The sequence below is a fragment of the Peromyscus leucopus genome, chromosome 2 (assembly GCF_004664715.2).
Source record: "Peromyscus leucopus breed LL Stock chromosome 2, UCI_PerLeu_2.1, whole genome shotgun sequence".
In the NCBI taxonomy this organism is placed as follows: domain Eukaryota; kingdom Metazoa; phylum Chordata; class Mammalia; order Rodentia; family Cricetidae; genus Peromyscus; species Peromyscus leucopus.
The window spans coordinates 150,169,715-150,192,056 of NC_051064.1; the positions used below are offsets into that span (position 1 = coordinate 150,169,715).

Consider the following 22,342-nt stretch of genomic DNA (forward strand, 5'->3'; position numbering starts at 1 on the left):
GCCGCGGCGCTCGGTCCTCCGCTCCCGCGCTCGGTTCTCGGCTCCCGCGCTCCGCTCCTGGCGGCTCGGCGCCATGGGTGAGTGCGACCCGGCGGACGTCTGCTCCCGCCCTGCAGGCCAGCTGGCCGTCCGGGTGGCCCGGAGGGCGCCGCGCGGGGGGGGGGCCCGGCCTGCCCCGGGGAGGGCCTTGCTGGAGCCGGGTGGACGCCGGCCTCTGCGCCCGGGGTTGGCTGCAGCTGCCCTGCCCTCGCCCCTGCCCCCTCGCTGCGGCGCCCAAACCTCCGGGAAGAAAGGGCATCAGCTTGGAGGGGGCCAAACTCACGGTCAGAGATGCACAGCAGGAAACAGAGGTCGCCCCAGGCCTCGGGAAGGGAATGTCTAGCTTTCAAGGGTCTGAGTGGGAGAACAGGGCTAGGAAGGGCATCCTGGACCCTTGAAGCCCCCCTCCTTCCACCCAGCGGCCCTGCCTCGGATTGCTTAGAAAGTCTGGGGCCCGAGGAGGTTACTAAGCTACCCCCTTCCAGTAGTGGGACCGAGGAGGGAGTAGCTGATTTCCAAAGACTACCCCCTGGAATCTGGACAATTTCCCCGGGGAACTGCACAGAGAAGGGCTCTGCAAACAGATTCCCTTGCAGATAAGTTGGCATTTAAAAGAGAAAAGGACACTGACTTCCTTTGAACGCAGGATTGAACAGTCCGCCCGACCAGTCTCCTGTCCTGGAGGCCACAAGGGCCCAGGGGAGTGTGGGTGCCCCCTCCCCCCATGAACTGATGCCCTCTGCTTCTCCACAGAAGACCAGAGCCCAGCAGAGAAGGGACTGCGCTGCCAGAACCCAGCCTGCATGGACAAGGGCCGGGCTGCCAAGGTAGGGGACTGGGCAGCGTAGAGGACAAGTTCTCACCACCCGGGACATCATGGAGTCCTTGCCAGAGCATAGCAACTTGGGGTGGCTGGTTTAGGAGGCAAGAGGGTGTTCATGGCTCAGGAACAGTGGAGTGGGGGGACTTCTGTCGAAGCGAGGAACAGCCCTATGGGGTACCTGCCTGAGAAGATGGGAGCCCCAGCTCCAGGTCACGGATGAGGAAGCAATGGCTTCGGAAGGGAAGTGGTCCCCGTGGTTTGGTGGCACCTGGCCACTCTGCAGACCTGGGCATGGTTCCGGGATACCGTGTGGCTTGAGCACAGCTCTGGCTGTAGAGTTAACAGAGGGAAGGAGAAGAGGGCAGCTGGCCTGAGATTTGAGAGGAACTGGGGTAGACTGAAGAGAAGGGAGAGAGCTACAAGACTGTCTCTTGGGTACTTCTGCCTGTGCCGCACTGGGCTCTGTGCCACCTTACCCATGGCTGAGGCAGCTCAGCAGGGAAGGTATTGTCACCTGGCTTCCCAGATGAAGATACCGAGGGTCAGAGAGGTCGTGTGACTTGGACGAGGCCCCACAGTTCATAAGAGGCAGCTCCCTCCCCGCACACATTTGTGTGACAATAGCCGTGGAGTGCTGTATCAGCTTGTTCCTCCCTCCTGGCTTAGTCCTGGCCTCATTCCCCCCTACAGGTTAGGGAGGGAGCCAGGCTCAGAGAGGTGAAGGGGTTGACTGTGGACAATGGCCAGCAAGTGGTAGACTGGGGATCTGAACCTAGGAGTCAGGTGTGTAAAGCCAGAGCCCACATTCCTAACTGCCTCGCAGCTTGGCCCTGCCAGCTGTGGGAGATTTAAAATGCCACCCCCCATTCATCCGGCACAGGAGGCCCATGGTCATAAGGAACATGAGGACTGTTCTGGGGGTGGGAAGAGGAGGGGGCGGCCTCCAGTTGCCGTGGTCACCAGGCAAGGGGGCGGCAGTGATGTCAGATACAATCTGCTGGCACGGGTGGTGCCTGGCATTGGGCTTTGGTGTTGGCTGGCTGCCGCTCCCCCAGATTGGCGATCAAGCTGGCCTCTGCTCCCTCGATACATCTGCTGGGAGCCTGAAGCATTTGTCTGACCTGAAGGGGTGAAAAAGAACAAGACACGCTGTCCCACCCCTCCCGGGGCCCCAAATGGCATGAGAAGAGGCCTGGTCTCGGCACCCGGCCCTCTGTGGCCTTCAGACCTACCCTGGTCTGCTGGGGACTCAGCTCGGCTTCTCTGTAGCTGTGGGATCATCTCCGGCGAGGGGGAGGATATCCTGAGGGAGGTGGAGATCTGGGTGGTGACAGGAAGAAAGCAGGAGTGGACCAGAGATGAGCTAGGCAGGAATGCTGAGGCAGAGAGGAGAGGGACGAAGATCATCGCGGATACCTTGAGTTACCGCTGTGGTGATGTGCCAGGTGCCACAGGGAAACGCAGGCTCAGAGAGGCAAAGGAACCTGCCCCCATCACAGTGTGCCTGAGACTCTGAGGACAAGGTGTCTCTTAATCTTCAGCTGCCTCAGGAGCTGCTAGCAGGATAGGCCATCTGCACACAGGGCTGCGCCTGATTCTGCCGGGGGCTCCCTTGGGTGCTGGGACTTCTGAGATCGGCCTCACCTCTGCCTTCTGTCTCTTTGCAGTTGTGTGACCCCGAGCAGGTCACTGCACCTCACTCAGTTGACCTGAGGATTAAAAGAAGCCCCTTGTGTAGACGTCTTAGCACAGTGCCCAGCATGCCACGGTGTTTGGGAATGCTGGATGCAATCATGGACGTCATCTATAGTGTGTGGGGAATAATCAAGCCTCTCCCCCAGGTTCTGGGTGTGCCTTCTGTCTCTCCCCGAGAGTGAGACTTCACAGGGCTCCACACCAGACTCTGCCGCCCAGCAAATGCACACTGCACACTGGGAGGAAGAGGATGGGAGTGACCAAGGAGGGGAGTGTCATGGGTGTCCTTAGCCCTCCCACAAAATAGCCGCGGGGCAGTGACTGACCCATGCTCTTTGCTGGGCCTCCTTGTTTGTGGCAAGCATTCTGGTCACTCTCTGCTCCACACCTAGGGTCCTAAGGGGACGTGGCGAAGGGCTGATACTGGACCACAGGCCACCCTACGAAGGATTTGGGAATATGACCTCAAACCAGGGAGCCAATCCTAGCAGCTGTGTTTGCCCAGAATACTGTGCTAGCCTCAGTCCACGCCTCGTGCCAGCAGCCCCCCCTGGGTGGTAGAGGCAACTCCATTTCCATGGAGTGACCGACACGTTGTGCCGATGATGTGCCAAGGCCGGGCCTGAGCCTCAGTTGGGACTTGGGGCTCTCAGGGTCCCATTTCCAAGCAGCTCCCAGGGAGAGGTGATGCTCTCTGCTTTGCCCTGGATAGGGAGGCAGGATTTGATTCCATATAGAGACGTTCTCGGCATCTGGAGCTGCTCCTCCACTGTCCAGTCATGAACCCCCATCCTTGAGCGCATCCTTCGAGCAGACGGGGATCCGTAGGTGTGATGGAGTGGGTATGGATGTGGTAACCCCAGAGTTCTCTCGGTGTTGTGCAGCGGGGAGAGGAGGAGTCTAGGGTCGTGTCCAGATGAAGGCCAGTGTACTCGGGGTCCAGGGCCTGATGACTCTGAGCCAGGTGACAATGAGCCTGTTTTCTGGGCAGTGCTTTGGGAGTAAGAGGCAGGACACTGGGTGTCCTTGGGAGTGGCCAGGTTTGGGGGTCTCTGGAGGTGATGGTCCCTTTAGAGGCTGGTCAGCTATGAGCAGACCATGGTCCCGCCTGCTGCTGAAGAAAGGCAGGATCAGAGAAGCAGTGTGGATCGCCTAGGCTGTGGCTAAATCATTTTGGGGAAGCAATTGAAAACTTGGGGCACCTGCCCAGCAAGTAAGGTAAGAGGAGAGGAGCTGCCTGATGGGGTCCAGCTTCACAGAGCCAGTGCTGGGAGTCAGAACCCCAGCTCTGCCCTTCTGGGGTAAGGGAAGAAAGGTCGGGTTGTTTGACGCTCTGTGGCTCCCTACCCGCCAAGTCCTGAGTGCAGTTCCAGGCTGCTGAGAGGAGAGTTACAGATCACCCAGACCAGGCACAGGCCAATTGAAAAGGGGTCCAGCCAGGCATGATAATATGTATATGCCTGTAATTATACTCAAGAGGTTGAGGCAGGAGGATTATTGAGTTTGAGGCTGGCCTAGGATGGATACATAGTAAGACCTTTTATTTTTTTCAAAAAAAAGCAGGGCTGGAGAGATGGCTCAGCAGTTAAGAGCACTGGCTGCTCTTTCAGAGGTCCTGGGTTCAGTTCCCAGCACCCACATGGCAGCTCACAACTGTCTGTAACTCCTGTTCCAAGTGATCTGACGCCCTCTTCTGACCTCTGTAGGCACCAATTTCAGTTTCAGGCAATTTCCCCACAGGCTCAGGCTGCGGGGGCTTCAGCCCTGTGCCCCTGCTTGCTCCTCCAGCAGGACAGTCCTGTCACAGTACCTGTGCTCCCTTGGGCCTGTCTTGAAGCCGAGGTGAATGAGCAGGGGCTTTGAATGATCTATAGATTGGTGGAGTGCCAGCCCATCACATACAGTGAGGCCCACTATTCACTCCCTGTAGCCAAGATCCTAGCTTATTCCCCAGAGCCACCACTTGGCCTCCTGAGACCTTCTGGTCCATGAGCAGGACTTTCCCTGGACCCCTTTGCCTCAGCCCAGTGGATGGATCGTAGGTGGTGGCACCCTACCCCTGGAGTCCATGCCAGTATCTGCTGTTCCCCTTGCTCTGTGCACCTCTGGGTTTGACGTGTGGTAGCTCAAGCCTGGGCTGTAAGGAGGCGATGGTGCCCCTGTGTGAGACTCAGAGTTAGGACTGCCAGGTGGTCCCAAGTTAGGGGCCTGCAGTTCCTGGGTCCCCGTTGGTGCCACCTCGACGTACTTAGGGATGGAATGTGCTCAAACTACTCCTGTGGCCATGAGGAGTCTGTGGTTGTGGTGTGGAGGTGGTTGGCTAGTGAGGCGAGGGATTCAGGGGAGGACTGTGCAGGGCCTGGGCCTGTGGGGCACTTAGGAGGCTCTTCCAACCCTGTCCCATCTGGGAGGCCCGATTGGTCTCAAATGGAGAGGTCCCTGGAGGCCAGCAGGGGGCGCAAGAGCTGTGCCTCAGGCTGCCTGGGGAAGGGGAGAGCCTGATGAACCGTGAAAGGCCCTGGACAGTCTTGGTGGAAGACAGGGAGATAGAAGCCCTAGTCCCTACACATGCCTCAGTGACCTTCTTGGGTGACCTTCCTCTTGGGTGGGTATTTGCTGTTCCTGGGCCCCACATCAAGGTTCGGTGCCCACCGGGATACACCAGCTATCCTGAAATGGCACATTCTCGTGATGGCCAGTGCTGCCTTCACACAGTTGAGGAGATTGCTGCCAGTGGGGGAGAGCAGGGGTAGGTGAGGCACAAAACGTCTTCAGATTCCTTCCCCATGATCCTTCTGAGTGGCACTGGTGAAGCCTGGAATCCAGGTGCTGCCTCGGGGGTTCAGATTCACAGGCTGCAGCCCCCTCAGGGGTTCAGATTCACAGGCTGCAGCCCAGCCAGGCCCCTCAAGGGGAAGGGGCCTGTGCTTAGGGTCCTGTAGACAGGCTCCTGCTTCTGTGTCATCTGTCTTAGGTCGGGCTCTGCCTCCAAGCAGGCCTGGAGACCCACAGGACAAAAGGGTGAGGCCCAGGCTCCGGGAAAGGAGGAGGCCCGTGAACCGCCTGCAGTAGGAGCTGCCTGGCAGAGCCGCCCCGCCCTGGCTGGCCTGCCCACGCACGCAGTCTCCACCCTTGGATATCTGAGGTGGCGGGTAGAGCCCTGGGCTGTCTCTCAGGGGAGCCTAGCCCTGCTGGAGAAGCCTAGGGCAAGTGTGCCTTTCAGACAAGAAGTCCAGCTGCTATCAGGGCCGTCTGCTGGGTGCTGAGCCCTGAGCTGGCTCTGGATCCTGCCCCAGATCTGTACTGGACCCAGAACTCTTACTCCAGGCCGACCCTGTGTGGACCGTGGATGAGCACAGAATCCTCTGACTTTCTGGGATTGGGGAAAATGTCCTAGGGAAGAAAGAGCCTGATTGGGGGTGCCTCAGAGACTGTCATTCATCAGCCTCTGCATCTGCTTTCTGGTTATCAGTTTCAACAAAGCAGCCCAGACTCACACCCTGGAGCCAGTCTGGGTTAGAAAGGGGCCCCCCTCCCCAGGGAGTCAAGGGCCTCAGGTCTGCCCCTTAGCTCCTCGCTGTCCGTTACGTGGGAGCGGCTTGGACTTGTCCCTCACCCCCACTGTCACTAATGACCCTATATTCTGGCCCTGGGGCAGCAGGTCCTGGTCCCCAAGCAGCGGCCTTCACCCCTGCTAGAATAGTCAAGACATAACATGACCAGAGCCCAGTCACTCGGAAGTCCTTTTTAGGTGAAATGTCCTGGCTCTAGTGATCTTTACTTGCTGGGACTTCCTTACCCCCTACCAGTGGGGTTCCCTCCAAGCTGTCTTTAAGGTCTCCTCTTTTCTCAAGAAGGTAGTCTTCAAGACCTTGTTGCCCAGATCACCACTTAGCCTGTGCCCATGCCCCAGCCCCACCCTGAGACTGAGCCATGGCATTGTTTTCACACACAGACGTGCATTTGCCCGCTTGTGTGCTGGCAACCTGCAGCCTCTCCAGGCCTTAGCGTCTTCCTGTTAAGCTGGGGACCATCATTGTCGCCTTCTCAGCCTCTCTGAGTGGGGTTTGTTGCTCAAACTCCTGGGACAGGAAGTCGGGAGGACTTGCTGGAAGGTGGTAGCTGCCTGACTATGGGACAGAGGCGGGGTGGGGGGCAAGACCACCAGAATTTGAATGGAAGCTCACCTCTCTGAGGCCAGCCGGCCCAAGGTGACACACAGACTCCAGGAAGAGGGAGGAACCCTCTAGTCAGTCAGGGGAGAAGACTCTGCTGACCTTTGGCTGCAGGCAGGATCATCTCCCTGAGAAGCCTGTCCCAAGTTAGCTGAAGACTCTTCATTCATTGCTCCTGCCTGTGGCTGTGCCAGGACCATCCTGAAGGCTGAGGACACACAGCCAGATACCAAGGCCACTGGCCTCTGGCTGGCACGAGAGAATGATGGAGAACAAGGAAGCAAAATAATGTCGTAGGATAAGAAAGAATTAATTTGACATTAGGGATACAGAAAAGGAGCCTGAGGGGTTATTTTGAGAGCCCTTTAGGGAGGTAGGGTTGGGGCCCAGAGCCAACCATCTGAAGGTTGAGCGCATACAGTCTGGACAGAGCATGGAGGTGAGGGCTCTGAGCTTGGGGAGCCATAGGACCATCAGCCAGAAGGCCAGAGGACAAAGGACCACATGAGACCACCCAGGAGATGAAGAGGGCACCAGTCTACAAGATGACAAGTTTTAGTTTTCAAGGGAGTTACTCGTATTGTAGATGGTGAGTGTCTTTGGGATAAAGGCCACCCTTAAAGTCTAAGCTTAATTACTGCCTTAAAAACCATCTCAGAAGTCACGGCTCCCTCCCTTTCTCCATGATGCCAGATGCAGGGGTTATCTAGGGGTTAGGTGTACCAATGACAGTATATGCTCCTTACAGGGTACCAAGGAATGTGTACAGAGGCCATTCCACAACCTGAGTCCGAGGTCTGTGTTTAGGCCAGGCATGGTAGCTCACTCCTATAATCCCAACACTTAAGAAGGTTGAGGTAAGGGGCTGGAGAGATGGTTCAGCAGTTAGGAGCACTGACTGCTCTTCCAGAGGACCTGGGTTCAATTCCCAGCACTCACATGGCAGCATACAGTTGCCTGTAACTCCAGTTCCAGGGGATCTGACACCTTCACACCAGTGCACATAAAATAAAGTTTTTTTTTAAAAAAAAAGAGGTTGAGGTAGGAGGATTGCCTCAAATTCAAGGCTAGCCTTGGCTACAGAGTGAGACCCTATCTCTAAACAACACTCTGTTAACAAACCAGGGCTTGGATGTAGTAGAGGCTTGCCTGGCATTCAGTCCCCAGAACTGTGGAACCAGGTGTGGTTCCCTAGAGCGGCAGAACTTATAGAATGGATCTCTTTTTATTAGAATCACAGGCTGTAGTCCAGCTAATCCAACAATGGCTGCCTATGAATGGAAAATCTGAGAAACCAGAAATGGCTTAGTCCGCAAGACTGGATCCTCAGCTGGTCTCCAGCATAGTGTCTAGTGCCAGGACAGGAATGACCTTGCTAGCAAGAACTTCCTTCTTCCGTGTCCTTGTAAGGGCTTCCAGCAGAAGGTGTGGCCCAGATTAAAGGTGTGCCTTCCTGCCTCAAAGGTCTCCGCTGGAAGTGGATTCACCCGCCTCAGACCAAGCAAAAATAATCTCACGGGTGTGCCCTCCATGTCTGAGTTGTAGTTCATTCCACGTGTCAAGTTGACCACCAAGAATAGTTCTCACATGGTAATCACAGCTTTCTGAAGGTACAGAAAGTCCAAGGTCATTCTCAACTACATAGGGAGTTCTGTCACTGCACTTGTCTCTTAATGTCTGCTTTATCCGCTAGGTGATGGAAGGGGATAATAGTGGCTGCCCCACCCCCACGCCCCGCCCCTCAGCTGGGAGGTTTGGAGCACACCTTTAATCCCAGCAACCAGGCAGAGGCAGAAAAATCTCTGAGTTTAAGGCCAGCCTGGTCTACAAAGCGAGTTCCAGGACATCCAGGACTGTTAGACAGATAAACCCTGTCTCGAAAAACCAAAATCAACCAACCAATCAAAAAAAAAAAAAAAAAAAAAAAAAAAAAAAGGCTGCCTGCCCCCTTCCTGGGGATGGGTGAGTGTAGAAACCCTGGATAACCAGAGTGGAACAACTCCACCCCACAGGGGGCGGGCGGCTTGTCATGTTGTGTTGAGCGCCCTCTGGCGGCAGTGACCTCCCGCGAAAGCCTGCCTGGCTGAGGGGTTTCCCTGGCTCAACTTCCGGGGGACAACTGGGGGCTGCCCAGGTCCTCTAGTCTTCCCACTAGCTCTCCGCGCACCTCCCGCTTCTCTCCCAGGTCATGTGTTCCACTGGAGCCCCTACCTCTGCCACTGGAGCAGAGATTCCCCCAAGCTCTCGCTTGGTGTGTGTGTGTGTTGGGGGGAGGGGTCCCTAGGGCCTGGCATGGGACTCAACACAGGATGCAACAGGATGCTGGAGTCCCAGCAAAGAGAGTTGTCCCAGGACGACAAGCAGCGTCCTAGGATTCTAAGGGAGTCGGCCCTTAAACCAGCCGCAGCCCTCTTGTGCTGAGTCTAGAGCCCCTGGGGTGGAGAAGATCTGGGCTAAGTTCCCGAGGCAGGGTCTCCAAGCTGCTCTTGAGGCCGAGTGGCCCGTGCTGGGAGTGGCAGGGGGTCCACCGCGGGGTGTCACCGATCCAGCCCCCCCCCCCCCCGGGCGCGGCTGCACAATGGCAGGAAGCGGGGCTCCGCGCTTTGTCCTAAGCGCAGTGCAGACCGCCGCTTCCTCCAGCCACCATGGGGACAGGACCCGGCGTCTCCGGGCGCCGAGCGGCAGCCAGGCCCGGCTCCGAGCTGTCCTCCCCGGACTCCCAGTCCTCCTGGGTCGGGGGTCACGCCCGCAGCAGCGAGAGCCAGGTAGGGGGCGTGGGTGGGTCAGAGCCTAGTGGAGACACTTAACTGGGTCCTCCCTGTCCCCCGCTCCAGAGGGCCAGGGTGGCTGGACCTCTGAACCGCACACAGCTGCGAGCGGAGGTGAGGCTTGTTGGGGGGGGGGTCCCCACCTTGGAGTTAAGAAGCTGGTGGGCAGAGATGCCCCTCAACCCCTGGGCCTTTTGTGTTGGCCGCCTCCGGACACACCTGTGGGGCCCAAGCCGCCCCTCCCCCCTTCCTTCCTCTGCCCCACACCCTGTGCCACGCAGGCCCCGCTTCTCCGGCCTTGAGTCTCAGCCCTGGTGTGCGCGGAGAGCCGGTTTTCCAGTGCTCTGTGCCCTGGCCTAGGAGTGGGGTGGCCGGGCGGGGATGGCTGTACTGTGTATGTGTGTGGCACTGTGTCCAGAGGAACTTCCCCACCGACATGCTGGCCTTCTCCCGCCGAGTGGGGTGCCGCTGCCTAGAGAGGTGGGTTCGGTGGACAGTAAGGACGTGAGGGAGTCCATGAAGATCAGAGTCTAGCGTTGGGAAGGAGTCTGCCCTCGTGCTGAGGAGACCCTGTTGCTTGCTGAAGGAGAGGGGAAGGCCACCCAAGAGGGCTTTGCCAGGCCCAACCTCAACCTCTGATCTGGGCCTGCGATTTTCTCTGGCGGTTGCAGAACAGCCTTCTTACTTTTATATGGGAACTCTGGCTCAGTCCCTGCAACTGACCCTGTGGATCCCCTGAGCCCATACCATCTAGGCCGGGGGCAGGATGGAGGCATGGTAAGCAGGCTGGTGAAAGATTCAGGACTGGAATGTGGGTCCCTTGAGGAGAAGGCATTAAATGAACACTTGTGTCCCCCCACCCTATCCCCCCTTCTCTTTTGAGATGGTCCTACTGTGTAGCTCTGGTTGTCCTGGAACTCACTATGTTTATCAGGCTGGTTTTGAACTCCGAGATCTCCCGGACTCTGCCTCTGGAGTACTGGCCATAAAGGCATGAGCCACCTCGCCCTACCCGAATCTGCTATCTTTATATTAATTATAAACACACTCCTGAACACACAACTTAAGCTCAGTTCCTACTGTCATGCTGAGGCCAGAACTGGGCTTGGCTGGCGTATAGCCACACCTGCCATTGACCTTCTGAAGCTATCCTAGTCAGCAGGGGGCCGAAGCCAGGAGCCCAGGCCAGGCTGGTGGACTGGAGGACACCAGGAAAAGGGATTGAAGGGGCACTTGAAGCCAGGTTCTCTGCATTCCCTGGGATTCAGGGCTCTAGGTAGGTACATGTTTTCCTGCCTTCATTAGCAGTGGATTAAAACAGGAACTGGAAATATTTTTAAGCTCTGACTACCCACTGCCAGGAATCTGGGTCATCATAATGTCCATTGCTTCGAGCACAGGACCCAGTTCCTGTCATCTCCCCTGGAGCAAGTGGGCCACCTGCTGACATCTGTTTAATATGTCCCATCCTTTTCTGTCTGGAGGAACAGAGAGACAAGAGCCCAAACAGCAGGCATCTAACTGGGATTGCTTTCTCCGGGAACCACCCTCCCTCAAGGCTGTCCGCCTTCCCCCGTTCATCTCGCCATTGTCTGATACCTGGCAGGAACGTGAGTGACCTGAGGTCTGGTGACACACCCTGGCTCGGCTGGTGTGTAACTTTGGCAATCTCCTTCACTTTTTTGATCTCCCACTCCTCACGTGTGAAATGAGGATGAGAGGAAACGACCCAGAAACGGGCATAGGAGCTCTGACTCCCCACCTCTCCCTCCCTGACGTTCCCTGCTTCAGTCACTTGCTCCGCTGTCTTGGCCATCTTCCTCCCATCTGTCATCTTGGACACCTCTGTTCAGGCTCTCTCAGCCAAACACTCCCCAGCACCCAATTAATAGACTGAGTACTGAGTACTGAGCTGGCAAGATGGCTCAGTGGAGAAGGGCACTCGCCACAAAGCTGACACCCGGAGTGTGTCTAGGCCTGGAGATAGGGCTTCGAGTCAGGTGGAATAAAGTACCACTCCTTGTGGAGCAGGGTTGTGAGGGTGGCGACAAGGTCAAGGGAGACCATGGAGGAAAGATCTGTGGGCATTTAGCATTGCAGGCCAGGCTCCAGCTGGTGTCAGGGCTCGGGTGGGGACTTTCTATTCTTACTCAGAGTGAGGTAGAGTCCCTGGAGGGTTCTGAGTGGATAGGGTGTGAGTCCTCCTGGAACAGGGTCCCCTCTGACCCCCCATGGATGACTGACCCTGACGGGAGGCAGTTAGCAGTCTAGTGATGTCATCTACCTGAGAAGCCCTCAGGGCAGTGTTTAAGCTGCAGAGATTGGCTGTGCTGTTAAAAGCACTGGCCAAAGCCTTTAATCCCAGCACTCGGGGAGGCAGAGGCAGGCGGATCTCTGTGAGTTCAAGGCCAGCCTGGTCTACAGAGTGAGTTCCAGGACAGGCACTGAAACTACAGAGAGAAACCCTGTCTCAAAAAACCAAAAAAAACAAAAAAAAAAAAAAAAAAAAAAAAAAGAAAAAGAAAAAGAAAAAGCATTGGCCACCCTTCTAAAGGATACATGTTGGATTCCCAGCACTCATATAGCCCCTACCTGTAACTCCATATCCAAGGGATCTGGCACTCTCTTCTGGCCTCTGTGGACACTGCATGCTTATGGTACATGTATATTCATGCATGCATGCAAAACACTCATGTATGATACAAGCAAACCCATAAAAACAAAAAGGAAAATAAACAGAGATGAAGTTTGGCCGGGCAGTAGTGGCTCATACCTTTAATCTCAGCACTCTGGAGGCAGAGGCAGGCAGATTTCTGTGAGTTTGTGGCCAGCCTGGTCTACAGAGCGAGATCCAGGACAGCCAGGGCTATACAGAGTAACCCTGTCTCAAAAAAAACAAAACCAGAGACCAAGTTCCAGATTATCCTGACCTACACAGGAAGTTGGAGGCCAGCTTGGGGTACTTGAGACCCTCTTAAACCTTCCTTACTGCCCAGGAAAAAGAAAAGGGGAATTTCTACACCCACTCCAGCCATGGCAGGAATGACTGATTCAGGCACAAACCATCAGTGTTTGTGGAAGCCCTTGAGGTGACTGGAGACGATTACAGATCAAGTGTTAGCCCCTGACTCTTCGTGAACTACCTGGGGGGGGGGGTTAGAGGGATGGCTCAGCGGTTAAGAGCACTTACTGTTCCTCTGGTGACCCAGTTCAGTACCCAGCCCCCACGCCAACCTGAAACTCAACTACACACCCCCCCCACACCCCTCATACACACTCACTCTTCTAGCCTCCATGGGTGTACACACGCTCAAACATGCACACACACACACACACACACACACACACACACACACACACACACACACACAAACTATGAGGAGAAAAGGTGTTTAGGGAGATTCCCCAAGTGAGCTCTATATCCAGTGCATTGAATCAGTGATGTCCTGTCCTGGTCAAACATTCAGACACCTCCAAAAAGTCAATGTTGTGAATAAAAAAAGAAGAAAAGGTAAACTCCTGTGTGAGCTAGATTTCATCTCGGGTACAGGGTAGGAGGGCTTGTGAAGGCCGTGAGGTAGTCAGGAGAGGAAGTGTGAGCGTGGAACACGAGTTTGAATCTGTCAAGGTTTGGACATGTGTGGGGTTTTGAGGAAACTCTTGCTGGCACAAGTTCCAGCTGTTTGGAGGGCTGGGGCAGGAGGTGGGTAGTGCAGGAAATAACCCATCTCTAAATAAATGAATAACCAAACAAACAAACAAATAAATAGATGAGGGGAGCTGGTGCACCAGAAGGCCCAGTAAGTAAGAGTGAGAAAGCTTGATGACCTGTGCCATTCCTGAAAGCCACAGTGGGAATAGAGAATTTACTCCTTTTTATTTAGTTAGGGTTTTTGAGACAGAGTTTCTCTGTGTAACACTACCACCCAGCAAGAATTTATTCTAAAAGGTTCTTTTCTGGTCCATGCGTGTCTCTCTCTCTCTCTCTCTCTCTCTCACACACACACACACACACACACAGAGTAATAATAATAATAAAAAAGCTGGATGGTGTTGGCACACGTCTTTAATCCCAGCACTCGGGAGGCAGAGCCAGGCGGATCTCTGTGAGTTCGAGACCAGCCTGGGCTACCAAGTGAGTTCCAGGACAGCCAGGGCTCCACAGAGAGACCCTGTCTTGGGGGAAAAGCAGCAGCTAGAACTGGCGGACTGGCGGTACAGGCCTGTCGTCGTCGTCGTCGTCGTCCTAGGTGCTCGAGGGCCAGCGTCAGGAGGACCACAGGTTCAAGGCGACAGAGTGAGAATCTGAAGACAGCAGAGGAGTGACTGGCAGTTGCGCACTTCTGGGGCCCTTGTTAGCTCAGGGCTGTGTGGGATTTCTGCACCAACCAGACGTGACAGAGAGAGGAGGCAGATGTGATGTGGCGTATCGTCTCAGAATCCAGAAGGCTGAACTATTCTTATAACTCTCTGTAGGCTTGAAGTATTTAAAGATGAAAACTGGGAGAAAGCCAGGTATGGTGGCTCATGCCTGTAATATTAGCACTAGGGAGGCTGAGGCAGGAGGATTGCTTTGAGCTTGAGGCCTGCCTGAATTATAGAATGAGGCCGAGGCAGGGAGAGCAGAGAGTTGAATGGAATGTGAAGACAGACTGGTGCAGCTTTTCCTGAAAGGGAAAGGGAGCAGCTGCCGGAGGGTCCAGGGAGCCCAGGACTCTGTTTATGAGGTAGAGGGGTAGCATGCCCTGTGCTGATGGAGGGAAACCTGACCCTGCAGGAAATGGGAGAGTCTGGGGTGAAAGTGTGTGGGCAGATCTGGAGGAAGAGCTGGCTGCAGATTGGATCAGGGCCAATCATAGGAAGTCCCAGCCGCCCTGGGTGTGTGGCGGACATGGAGGTGGGAGGCTGTGGGCTTCTTGCTAGCTTCTGGTTTTTATTTTTATTTTTTTATGGAAAAGCAGGAATCGAAATTGGACTATGTTAGGGCCAGGCCATTGGAGGCTAGGCCCTTGGCAGTTAGAAGGAAATAAAGCTGACAGCTCTCCAGGAAGGGGGAGGAACAGATAAACATAGATAAATATGATAAATGCAGACATAGTCTCCAGGCAGGGGCTCTGTGCGCGCCCGCGGGGTGTGTGTGTGTGTGTGTGTGTGTGTGTGTGTGTGTGTGTGTGTGCGCGCGCGCGTGCGCACGCGCTGCTTTGGACTCCTCAGTAGCTCCGTGTGTGTCTGTAGCGATCCAGGTGGGGTCTACTGTTCAAGGCTCAGGCAGGCCATAGACCTGACAGCAGAGGGCCCAGGCAGCCAGCCTTGAGGCTTATCACAGTTCAAGGTGTTCCAGTACCGACTGAAGAACAGTCTCAAGCTTCCTTTGGGGGGCTCTTCTTTTGGGGGCCCCTTCCTGCCAGAAAGGCCCTGGTAGCCCCACCCCACTGTTGATCCTTTGAGGTCTCAAGCGCAGGACTTGTTTTCTTCTCATTCCTTGGAAACAGGCAGTGGGTCCGCGGGGAAGGGTGTCCAGATGAATTGCTAAGGGAAGCAGAGGGCTCCTGGTGGAGAAGGTGGTGGATGACTGCAGCAGTGGTCTGAGTGCTTGGTGTGTCAGTCTGTCTGTCTGGAGCCCATCCTGACCGCACCCTTCACCCACAGGTGTGCCATCATGCCGACTGCCAGCAGCTGCACCGCCAGGGGCCCCTCAACCTGTGTGAGGCCTGTGACAGCAAGTTCCACAGCACTGTGCATTATGATGGGCACGTCCGCTTTGACCTGCCGCCACAAGGTAGGCCCCGAGGACCTGGCCTGGCCCCGAGGACTCTGGGCAGCTCAGAGTTGCCTGTCTTGTTGGAAGCAGTGCTTGGGTAGCTATTGGAACCCTGGTAGGGCCTTGTGAAGAACGTAAGAGTGAAATGCAAATCTACAGATACACCCTCTCACACCTCCCACAGCTGTCCCGGCCACTGGCCAGGGCCAGCACAGGAGCACAGAATCTTCCCGATTCTGCCTGACCTTGGGGCCAGCAACTTCTGGGTGAACTCTCCATACCAGGCCGCTGGCCTGGGAGAGCAGGTTGGTGGCCACTGTGGTTGGAAGGAACTTGGGGGAGGGAATTAGAAATCCATCCTGATGAATAGGGACTGGCTTTGGAAGGCACCTAGACCAACTGTCACCTTTCCCAGATGGTAAGAAAGACAAAGGGACTCTCCACTCCCCCAGGGCTCCTGGGACTTCAGGTGTGGTCATGGTAGAGGGGGAGGGGAAGCCTAAAAGGAAGAGTTATGGACTTGGTCCCTGTCTGAGACGGCCCCTGTACCCTCATGCTATAGAAAGGTAACTGAGGCTATGGGTGTTTGTACTTGGGGTGGGGCATCACCAGTGTGTCATGCCAGGGCCTATGGTCCTTTTGGGTCTGGGGCATGGATAATAACGACAGATCCCATTCTTGGCAGACTGCAGGTCTGAGCCCCTGGGAGCTCCAAGCTCTGTACCTTTGGAAGAGGCCGTATTTAAGGGCTAAGGACAGACCAGAGAGGGAGTAGGGTCATACATAACCCCTGCTCCCTTTCTCCAAAGGCTCTGTTCTGGCCCGGAATGTTTCCACCCGATCCTGTCCCCCACGCACCAGCCCTGCTGCAGACCTGGAGGAAGAGGAGGAGAGCTGTGTGGATGGAAGAGGGTAGGTGTGGTCCATGGACAGAGTAGCCACCATAGGAACGAGGCCAGGCACCACACACTTCAGAGTCCTCCAGAGGGCTGAGCGTTGACCCCCTGCATCCCTGCCTTCCTTCATTTGTAGGGAAACTGCCTGATGTGTGTGACTCTCTTGCTGGCCACCAGAGGGCAGGCAATCCCACACAGGCAGCCGGGTACAATGCATCCAAGTTACTTCCAATTGATGAAGGGTGGAGCCTACCAAGACTCCCACTTACTTCCCACACTGGGGAGGACCCGCCAGCACCTCAACATCTGCTCCCTACAGGGACCGGAAGAGCACTGGCCTAAAGATCTCCAAGAAGAAAGCAAGAAGGAGACACACGGATGTAAGGAGCCAGGAGGCCTGACCGCCAGGGCTCCCAGAAAACCCCCTTCTCTTCACGGCCTTTTCTTTCCCTGGGTCTGGTCTCCCTACTGTGAACTCCAGGCCAGGCATGGGGTCTGGATGAGCATGCCCCTCCCTCCCTCCCCCCCCCCCCCCCCCCCCCCCTCCCTCCCTCCCTCCTCCCTCCCTCCCTCCCCTATAGCTCAGAGCTGCCCGCCTGGCCCAAGTATGTTGGGGGGTAGGCACTTCTTGGGCAGGTGAAATGCTGGGATCCTCTCCAGGAGTAGGGCTGGGAGGTCCCTGGCTGTCACCTCCCTGTTGGGATTTTCATCTGGACCACGGGGTGTGTAGGGTAAGCAATGGGGTGGCCCTGGAGATGCTAACAGATGCGTGTACTCTCAGGACCCAAGCAAGGAGTGTTTCACCTTGAAATTTGACCTCAACGTGGACATTGAAACAGAAATTGTGCCAGCCATGAAGAAGAAGTCACTGGGGTAGGCCTGAGGAGGAAGTGGGGGTAGGACATAGATACAGTTCCTTTGTCAGGGCGCACAGTTTCTACATTGCGTGCATGTGTGTCTGTCTGTCTGTCTGTCTGTGTCTGTGTGTGTCTGTGCACTCCCACGCATCTGTGCACCCTTCCTGTGGGCAGGCCTGTGTGGGTGTGACGCCTGCCCGAGGCTGACCTGTGCACCCTGATCCTGACTGTACAGCTGTGCCCCAGAGGGACCTGGAACCCTGGGGCAGGTGTCTGTGTACCCATGTCGGATGATGCTCTGCATGCTGCTTTTCTTGTTTTTATTGGGGAGGTGGCCGGAACTGTGTCTGTGGATGGGCTGGGGAGTCACATGAGTGTTCCCCTAAAACACATATTTCTTCCTGCGGGGCAGGGAGGTGTTGCTGCCTGTGTTTGAAAGGAAGGGGATTGCGCTGGGTAAAGTGGACATCTACCTGGACCAGTCCAACACACCCCTGTCCCTCACATTTGAGGCCTACAGGTTTGGAGGACATTACCTGAGGGTCAAAGGTGAGCAGAGCAGCAGGTTCTGCCGACCACCTAGCTGGGCGGGGTGGCTGGGGCTCCTTGGAGCCTCCTGGCTATGGAGTCCTTCCTGGGCTCAGGTTCCCATTGGCCATGCTCCTGAACAAGCTCATTAGCATACAGGTGTCTTTGCTGGGTGCTAGTGCTGGAGGGTGGGGCTCCCAGGGAGGGTAGTTAAGCCTGGACTTGAATCCTCAGGGGAGAGAGAGCTCGGGCCCCTCTGTCTCCCGTACCTGGGCACTGAGGACCTCTTGTGCTCACACATAGCCAAGCCGGGAGACGAGGGCAAAGTGGAACAGGGGGTGAAGGACTCCAAGTCCCTCAGTCTGCCAATCCTGAGGCCCACTGGGGCTGGGCCCCCTGTATCGGAGCGAGTGGACCCCCAGAGCCGCCGAGAGCATAGTCTGGACATCTTGGTGAGTAGGAGGGCCTGTCGGGATGGAGGTAGGGCAGGGCACCTCCTGAGGAAGAGTCATCTGGGATTCTCCACTGCATGGCTCTTAGGGCTTAGTTCCCGCTTCTGCAAGGTGTGGTTGGCTGTGAGGACAGGGTCTCTCTCTGTATGGAACTAATATAGACAGTAGGTTTTGTCTCTGTTCAAGTGTCCAAGGGAGTCAGAGTACATGGAGTGTGTTGATCTGTGGGGCAGGAAGAATGATGTTTTCCAACAGTACATTTATGTTGGAAAGTCAGAATATGTTACCTACTGGGTATGAGTATTTCATGGGTCTTATCCCTTTTCTGTGGTATTTGTTCATTTGTTTGTTTATTTTTGAGACTGTCCTGGAATTCATTATATAGAGGAGGCTGGCCTCAAAGTCACAGAGATCACACAGGCTCTGCCTCCCAAGAGCTGAGATTAAAGGCGTGGGCCCTCACACCTGACTCTTTTTTTCTTTTTCATGTCTTTCTTTTTTTTTTTTAGCATTTAAATTTTAAAACATGTTTGTTTTATGTGTGAGTACCACATACATTCAGTGCCCTGGGAGGCTCTAACAGATATCAGATCCCCTGGAACTGGAGTTCTTTTTTTTTTTTTTTTTAAAGATTTATTTATTTATTATGTATACAGTGTTCTGTTTGTATGTATGTACACCAGAAGAGGGCACCAGATCTCATTACAGATGGTTGTGAGCCACCATGTGGTTGCCGGGAATCGAACTCAGGACCTCTGGAAGAGCAGTCAGTGCTCTTAACCTCTGAGCCATCTCTCCAGCCCAGGAACTGGAGTTCTTACAGACAGTTGTGAGACACCATGTGGGTGATGGGAACCAAACCCAGGTCCTCTGCAAGAGCAGCTGATTCTTTGTTCTTACTCTGCTGAGCTACCTCTCCAGCCCCAATGGGACTTTTTGAAGCTGTGCTTGTGGGTGTTTCTGAGAGTGTGTGTGTGTGTGTGTGTGTGTGTGTGTGTGTGTAACTCTGAGTTTCTTCCTATCTGTTTCCTGCTTATGGCTGGGTGGCCTGGGACAGTAGCTGAGGTCTGGACATCTGGGTCTCAGGGGAGGTGGTACCCTGGGTCAAGGATGCAGGGAAACTTCTGCCTGTTGACCTGTGTTCTGGAACCTGGGTGGGAGCTGCACTTGACCATTGCTCCCTGGCCAGGCCCCTGGCCGCCGTCGCAAGAACATGTCTGAGTTCCTGGGGGAGACGAGCATCCCCGGGCAGGAGCCCTCCACGCCTTCCAGCTGTTCTCTGCCTGCCGGCAGCAGCAGCAGCAGCGGCAGCAGCGGCGGGACCAATGAGAGCTGGAAGAACCGGGCAGCCAGTCGCTTTAGCGGTTTCTTCAGCTCCAGCCCCAGCACCAGCGCCTTTGGTCGGGTACGTGGTGCCGTGGGCTCGGGGAAGAGCAGCCAGCTGACCCTGACCTTGACTCTGGCTCTGGGTCTTCTTCCAGGAAGTGGACAAGATGGAACAGCTGGAGGGCAAGCTACATGCTTACAGCCTCTTCGGGCTACCCCGGATGCCACGGAGGCTGCGCTTTGACCATGACTCCTGGGAGGAGGAGGAAGAGGATGAGGATGAGGATGAAGACAATGCAAGCTTGAGGCTGGAGGACAGCTGGAGGGAGCTCATTGATGGGCATGAGGTAGGTGTAGCTAGAGAAAGTGGGTTGCTTGTAAAGATTTATTGTGTATACAAGTGTTCTACCTGCATATATGCAGGCAGGCCAGAAGAGGGCACTAGATCTCACTACAGATGATTGTGAGCCACCCTGTGGTTGCTGGGAATTGAACTCAGGACCTCTGGAACAGCAGCCACTGCTGAGCCATCTCTCCAGCCCGTACCTTGGAGATCTTGACAGTCACAATCCACATAATGGGGAGGGTGGCCTCCCCTCCAGATCTCTGTGTTCCTGTCAAGAAAATGAGGAAGCTGGGTGCTGCCCACCCTCCCGGGCTGCCCACCCCCCCGGGCTGCCCCCCCCCCCCCCCCCCCCCCCCCCCCCCACACCCAAGGCTCCTGGCTAACCTGTCCTGCCTCTCCCTGTAGAAGCTGTCCCGGCGGCAGTGCCACCAACAGGAGGCAGTGTGGGAACTCCTGCACACAGAGGTCTCCTACATCCGGAGGCTGCGTGTGATCACCAACGTGAGTGTGGACCCGGGTCCCTGCTTCTTTCCCACCTGCAGAGGCCAACTGAGTGTGCCCTCAGCTAAGCTGGGCCTCTGCCTGACAGTAGTGGAAGGCAGGCTGCAGGCTGCCTCTGGGGCACGGAGTCCTGCGGGTGCCTGGGAGGGGTGTCAGGCGTGCTGGCCGGGTGAGGCTGACTTAGCCTAGGTAAGGGCCCAGCTGATTCAGGCTGCTTCTCAACACAAGCTGTACTCAGGTTCTCAGGAGGACACCCTGGCTGGGACACAGTGGGCAGGCACTTAGGGGATTCAGCTGGGGAGGGGAGCGCCTGCCTTGGCCTTCCTGGAGGGGGCTTGAACCAGGGCAGAGGTGACCCAGAGCATTCCAGGTATGCTGAGAAACCATTCTCCCCAGCTCTCCCCCAGTTCGACCATGGGTGGGTTGGCGCTTCCGAACGTGGAGGGTCCAAACACCCTCTGGCTGCTTCAGGACCTTATGGGGAAGGAGTAACTTAAGAGTCTGGGCAGGACCTCAGGGTCGGGACACCCCCCACCCCACCCCTGCTGCAGTGTCCCCTCCCCCTACAGCTGTTCCTGTGCTGTCTTCTCAACCTGCAAGAGTCGGGGCTCCTGTGTGAGGTGCGACCTGGCCTGGGGCGGTGTCGGGGGGAGGGGGGGTGCTGGGGCAGGGGCGGGGCCAGCCGGGAGGAGTGGGCGGGGCCAGCGGGGAGGGGGCGGGGCCAGCCGGGAGGAGGGGGCGGGGCCATCCGGGAGGAGGGGGCGGGCCGGGGCGGCGCTGACCCTCGCCTGTGTGCGCCCAGGTGGAGGCCGACCGCTTGTTCGGCAACATCCCTGAGATCGCGCGGCTGCACCGGGGGCTGTGGAGCAGCGTGATGGTGCCGGTGCTGGAGAAGGCGCGGCGCACACGGGCGCTGCTGCAGCCTGGGGACTTTCTCAAAGGCTTCAAGATGGTATGGGCGGAGACACCGAACCCCCCCAGGGCTAGATCCTGCTTGCCCATACATCCCCTCTAGTTCCCACTAACCCTCTGGCCAAGAGAGGAAGTAGTTCGCGTTGGTGACCTGGGTTTGAGTCCTCACCACCCGGCTATGGGTGGTGACTTTGAGGCTTGGTATCCTCACCTGGAAATGCTCTCCCGCTGGGTTGGTGTGGGAAGTCCCTGAGGCCCCTGGAGTCCTGAGGTAACAGGTGCTGTGTGTGGTTCTGCTCCGGGCCAGTTCGGCTCACTCTTCAAGCCATACATCCGGTACTGCATGGAGGAGGAGGGCTGCATGGAGTACATGCGTGGCCTGCTGCGTGACAACGACCTATTCCGCACCTACGTCACGGTGAGGGCCCAGAGCTCAGGGGCGGGACCTGGGGCCCGAGGGGTGGGCGGGGCCCGAGAGGTGGGCGGGGCTCGAGGGGCGAGGTTAACCAGAGCCCCGCCCCCACCCCACAGTGGGCTGAGAAGCACCAGCAGTGCCAGCGGCTGAAGCTGAGTGACATGCTGGCCAAGCCCCATCAGCGGCTCACCAAATACCCGCTGCTGCTCAAGTCAGTGCTGAGGAAGACTGACGAGCCCCGCGCCAAGGAAGCAGTGATCACCATGGTAACCTGAATTGTGAGCATACTGCCCTCCCAGGCTCTGTCTCTCCCGGATCCTGGCCCTAAACTCCATCATGGCTTGTCTTCAGATCAGCTCTGTGGAACGCTTCATCCACCACGTGAACACGTGCATGCGGCAGCGCCAGGAGCGCCTGCGGCTGGCGGGGGTGGTGAGCCGGATCGACGCCTACGAAGTCGTGGAAGGCAGCAATGACGAGGTGGATAAGGTGGGCGCTGAGTTTCTAGTGTCCTTCTGGAAGCTCCCGACTGTAAGAGGGGTGTGTGTGTATGATGCATATCTCCCTTGGGGGGGCTCTCAGATTTGGCCCTGACCTCTGACATCTGCACCCCACCTAAAGCTCTTGAAGGAATTTTTACATCTGGACCTGACAGCACCCATGCCTGGCGCCTCCCCTGAAGAGACTCGGCAGCTGCTGCTGGAAGGGAGCCTGAGGATGAAGGAAGGGAGAGACAGCAAGGTGACCTAGCACCACCCCACACCAGACACCATCCTTCCTGGGGCTCTCCCCTGGGCCTGAGTCAGTGGTTCAGAGCTGCCTAGTTAGTTATATGGTAACAGTCCTAG

At 56.3% G+C, this 22,342-nt stretch overlaps 1 protein-coding gene and 1 long non-coding RNA gene across 2 annotated transcripts in view; one reads left to right on the forward strand and one right to left on the reverse strand.

Moving 5' to 3' along the window:
- Window positions 1-22,342, forward strand: part of Plekhg5 (pleckstrin homology and RhoGEF domain containing G5) — a 25,672-nt gene continuing 3,330 nt past the window's right edge. Inside the window, 17 exon segments of the mRNA XM_028883092.2 lie at window positions 1-77; window positions 793-866; window positions 15,150-15,279; window positions 16,071-16,173; window positions 16,477-16,537; window positions 16,939-17,030; window positions 17,427-17,563; window positions 17,846-17,994; window positions 19,184-19,399; window positions 19,476-19,667; window positions 20,072-20,167; window positions 20,737-20,787; window positions 20,970-21,119; window positions 21,387-21,497; window positions 21,611-21,760; window positions 21,846-21,983; window positions 22,116-22,235. Coding sequence (XP_028738925.1) covers window positions 74-77; window positions 793-866; window positions 15,150-15,279; window positions 16,071-16,173; window positions 16,477-16,537; window positions 16,939-17,030; window positions 17,427-17,563; window positions 17,846-17,994; window positions 19,184-19,399; window positions 19,476-19,667; window positions 20,072-20,167; window positions 20,737-20,787; window positions 20,970-21,119; window positions 21,387-21,497; window positions 21,611-21,760; window positions 21,846-21,983; window positions 22,116-22,235 — 1,974 coding nt within the window. The 5' untranslated portion in view covers window positions 1-73.
- LOC119087488 overlaps window positions 19,792-22,342 on the reverse strand; it is a 6,736-nt gene continuing 4,185 nt past the window's right edge. Inside the window, exons 2-4 of the long non-coding RNA XR_005090967.1 lie at window positions 21,291-22,023; window positions 20,051-20,641; window positions 19,792-19,934 (exon numbers count right to left, since the gene is read on the reverse strand). This is a non-coding gene — a long non-coding RNA (uncharacterized LOC119087488). The remainder of the gene's footprint in view (window positions 19,935-20,050; window positions 20,642-21,290; window positions 22,024-22,342) is intronic.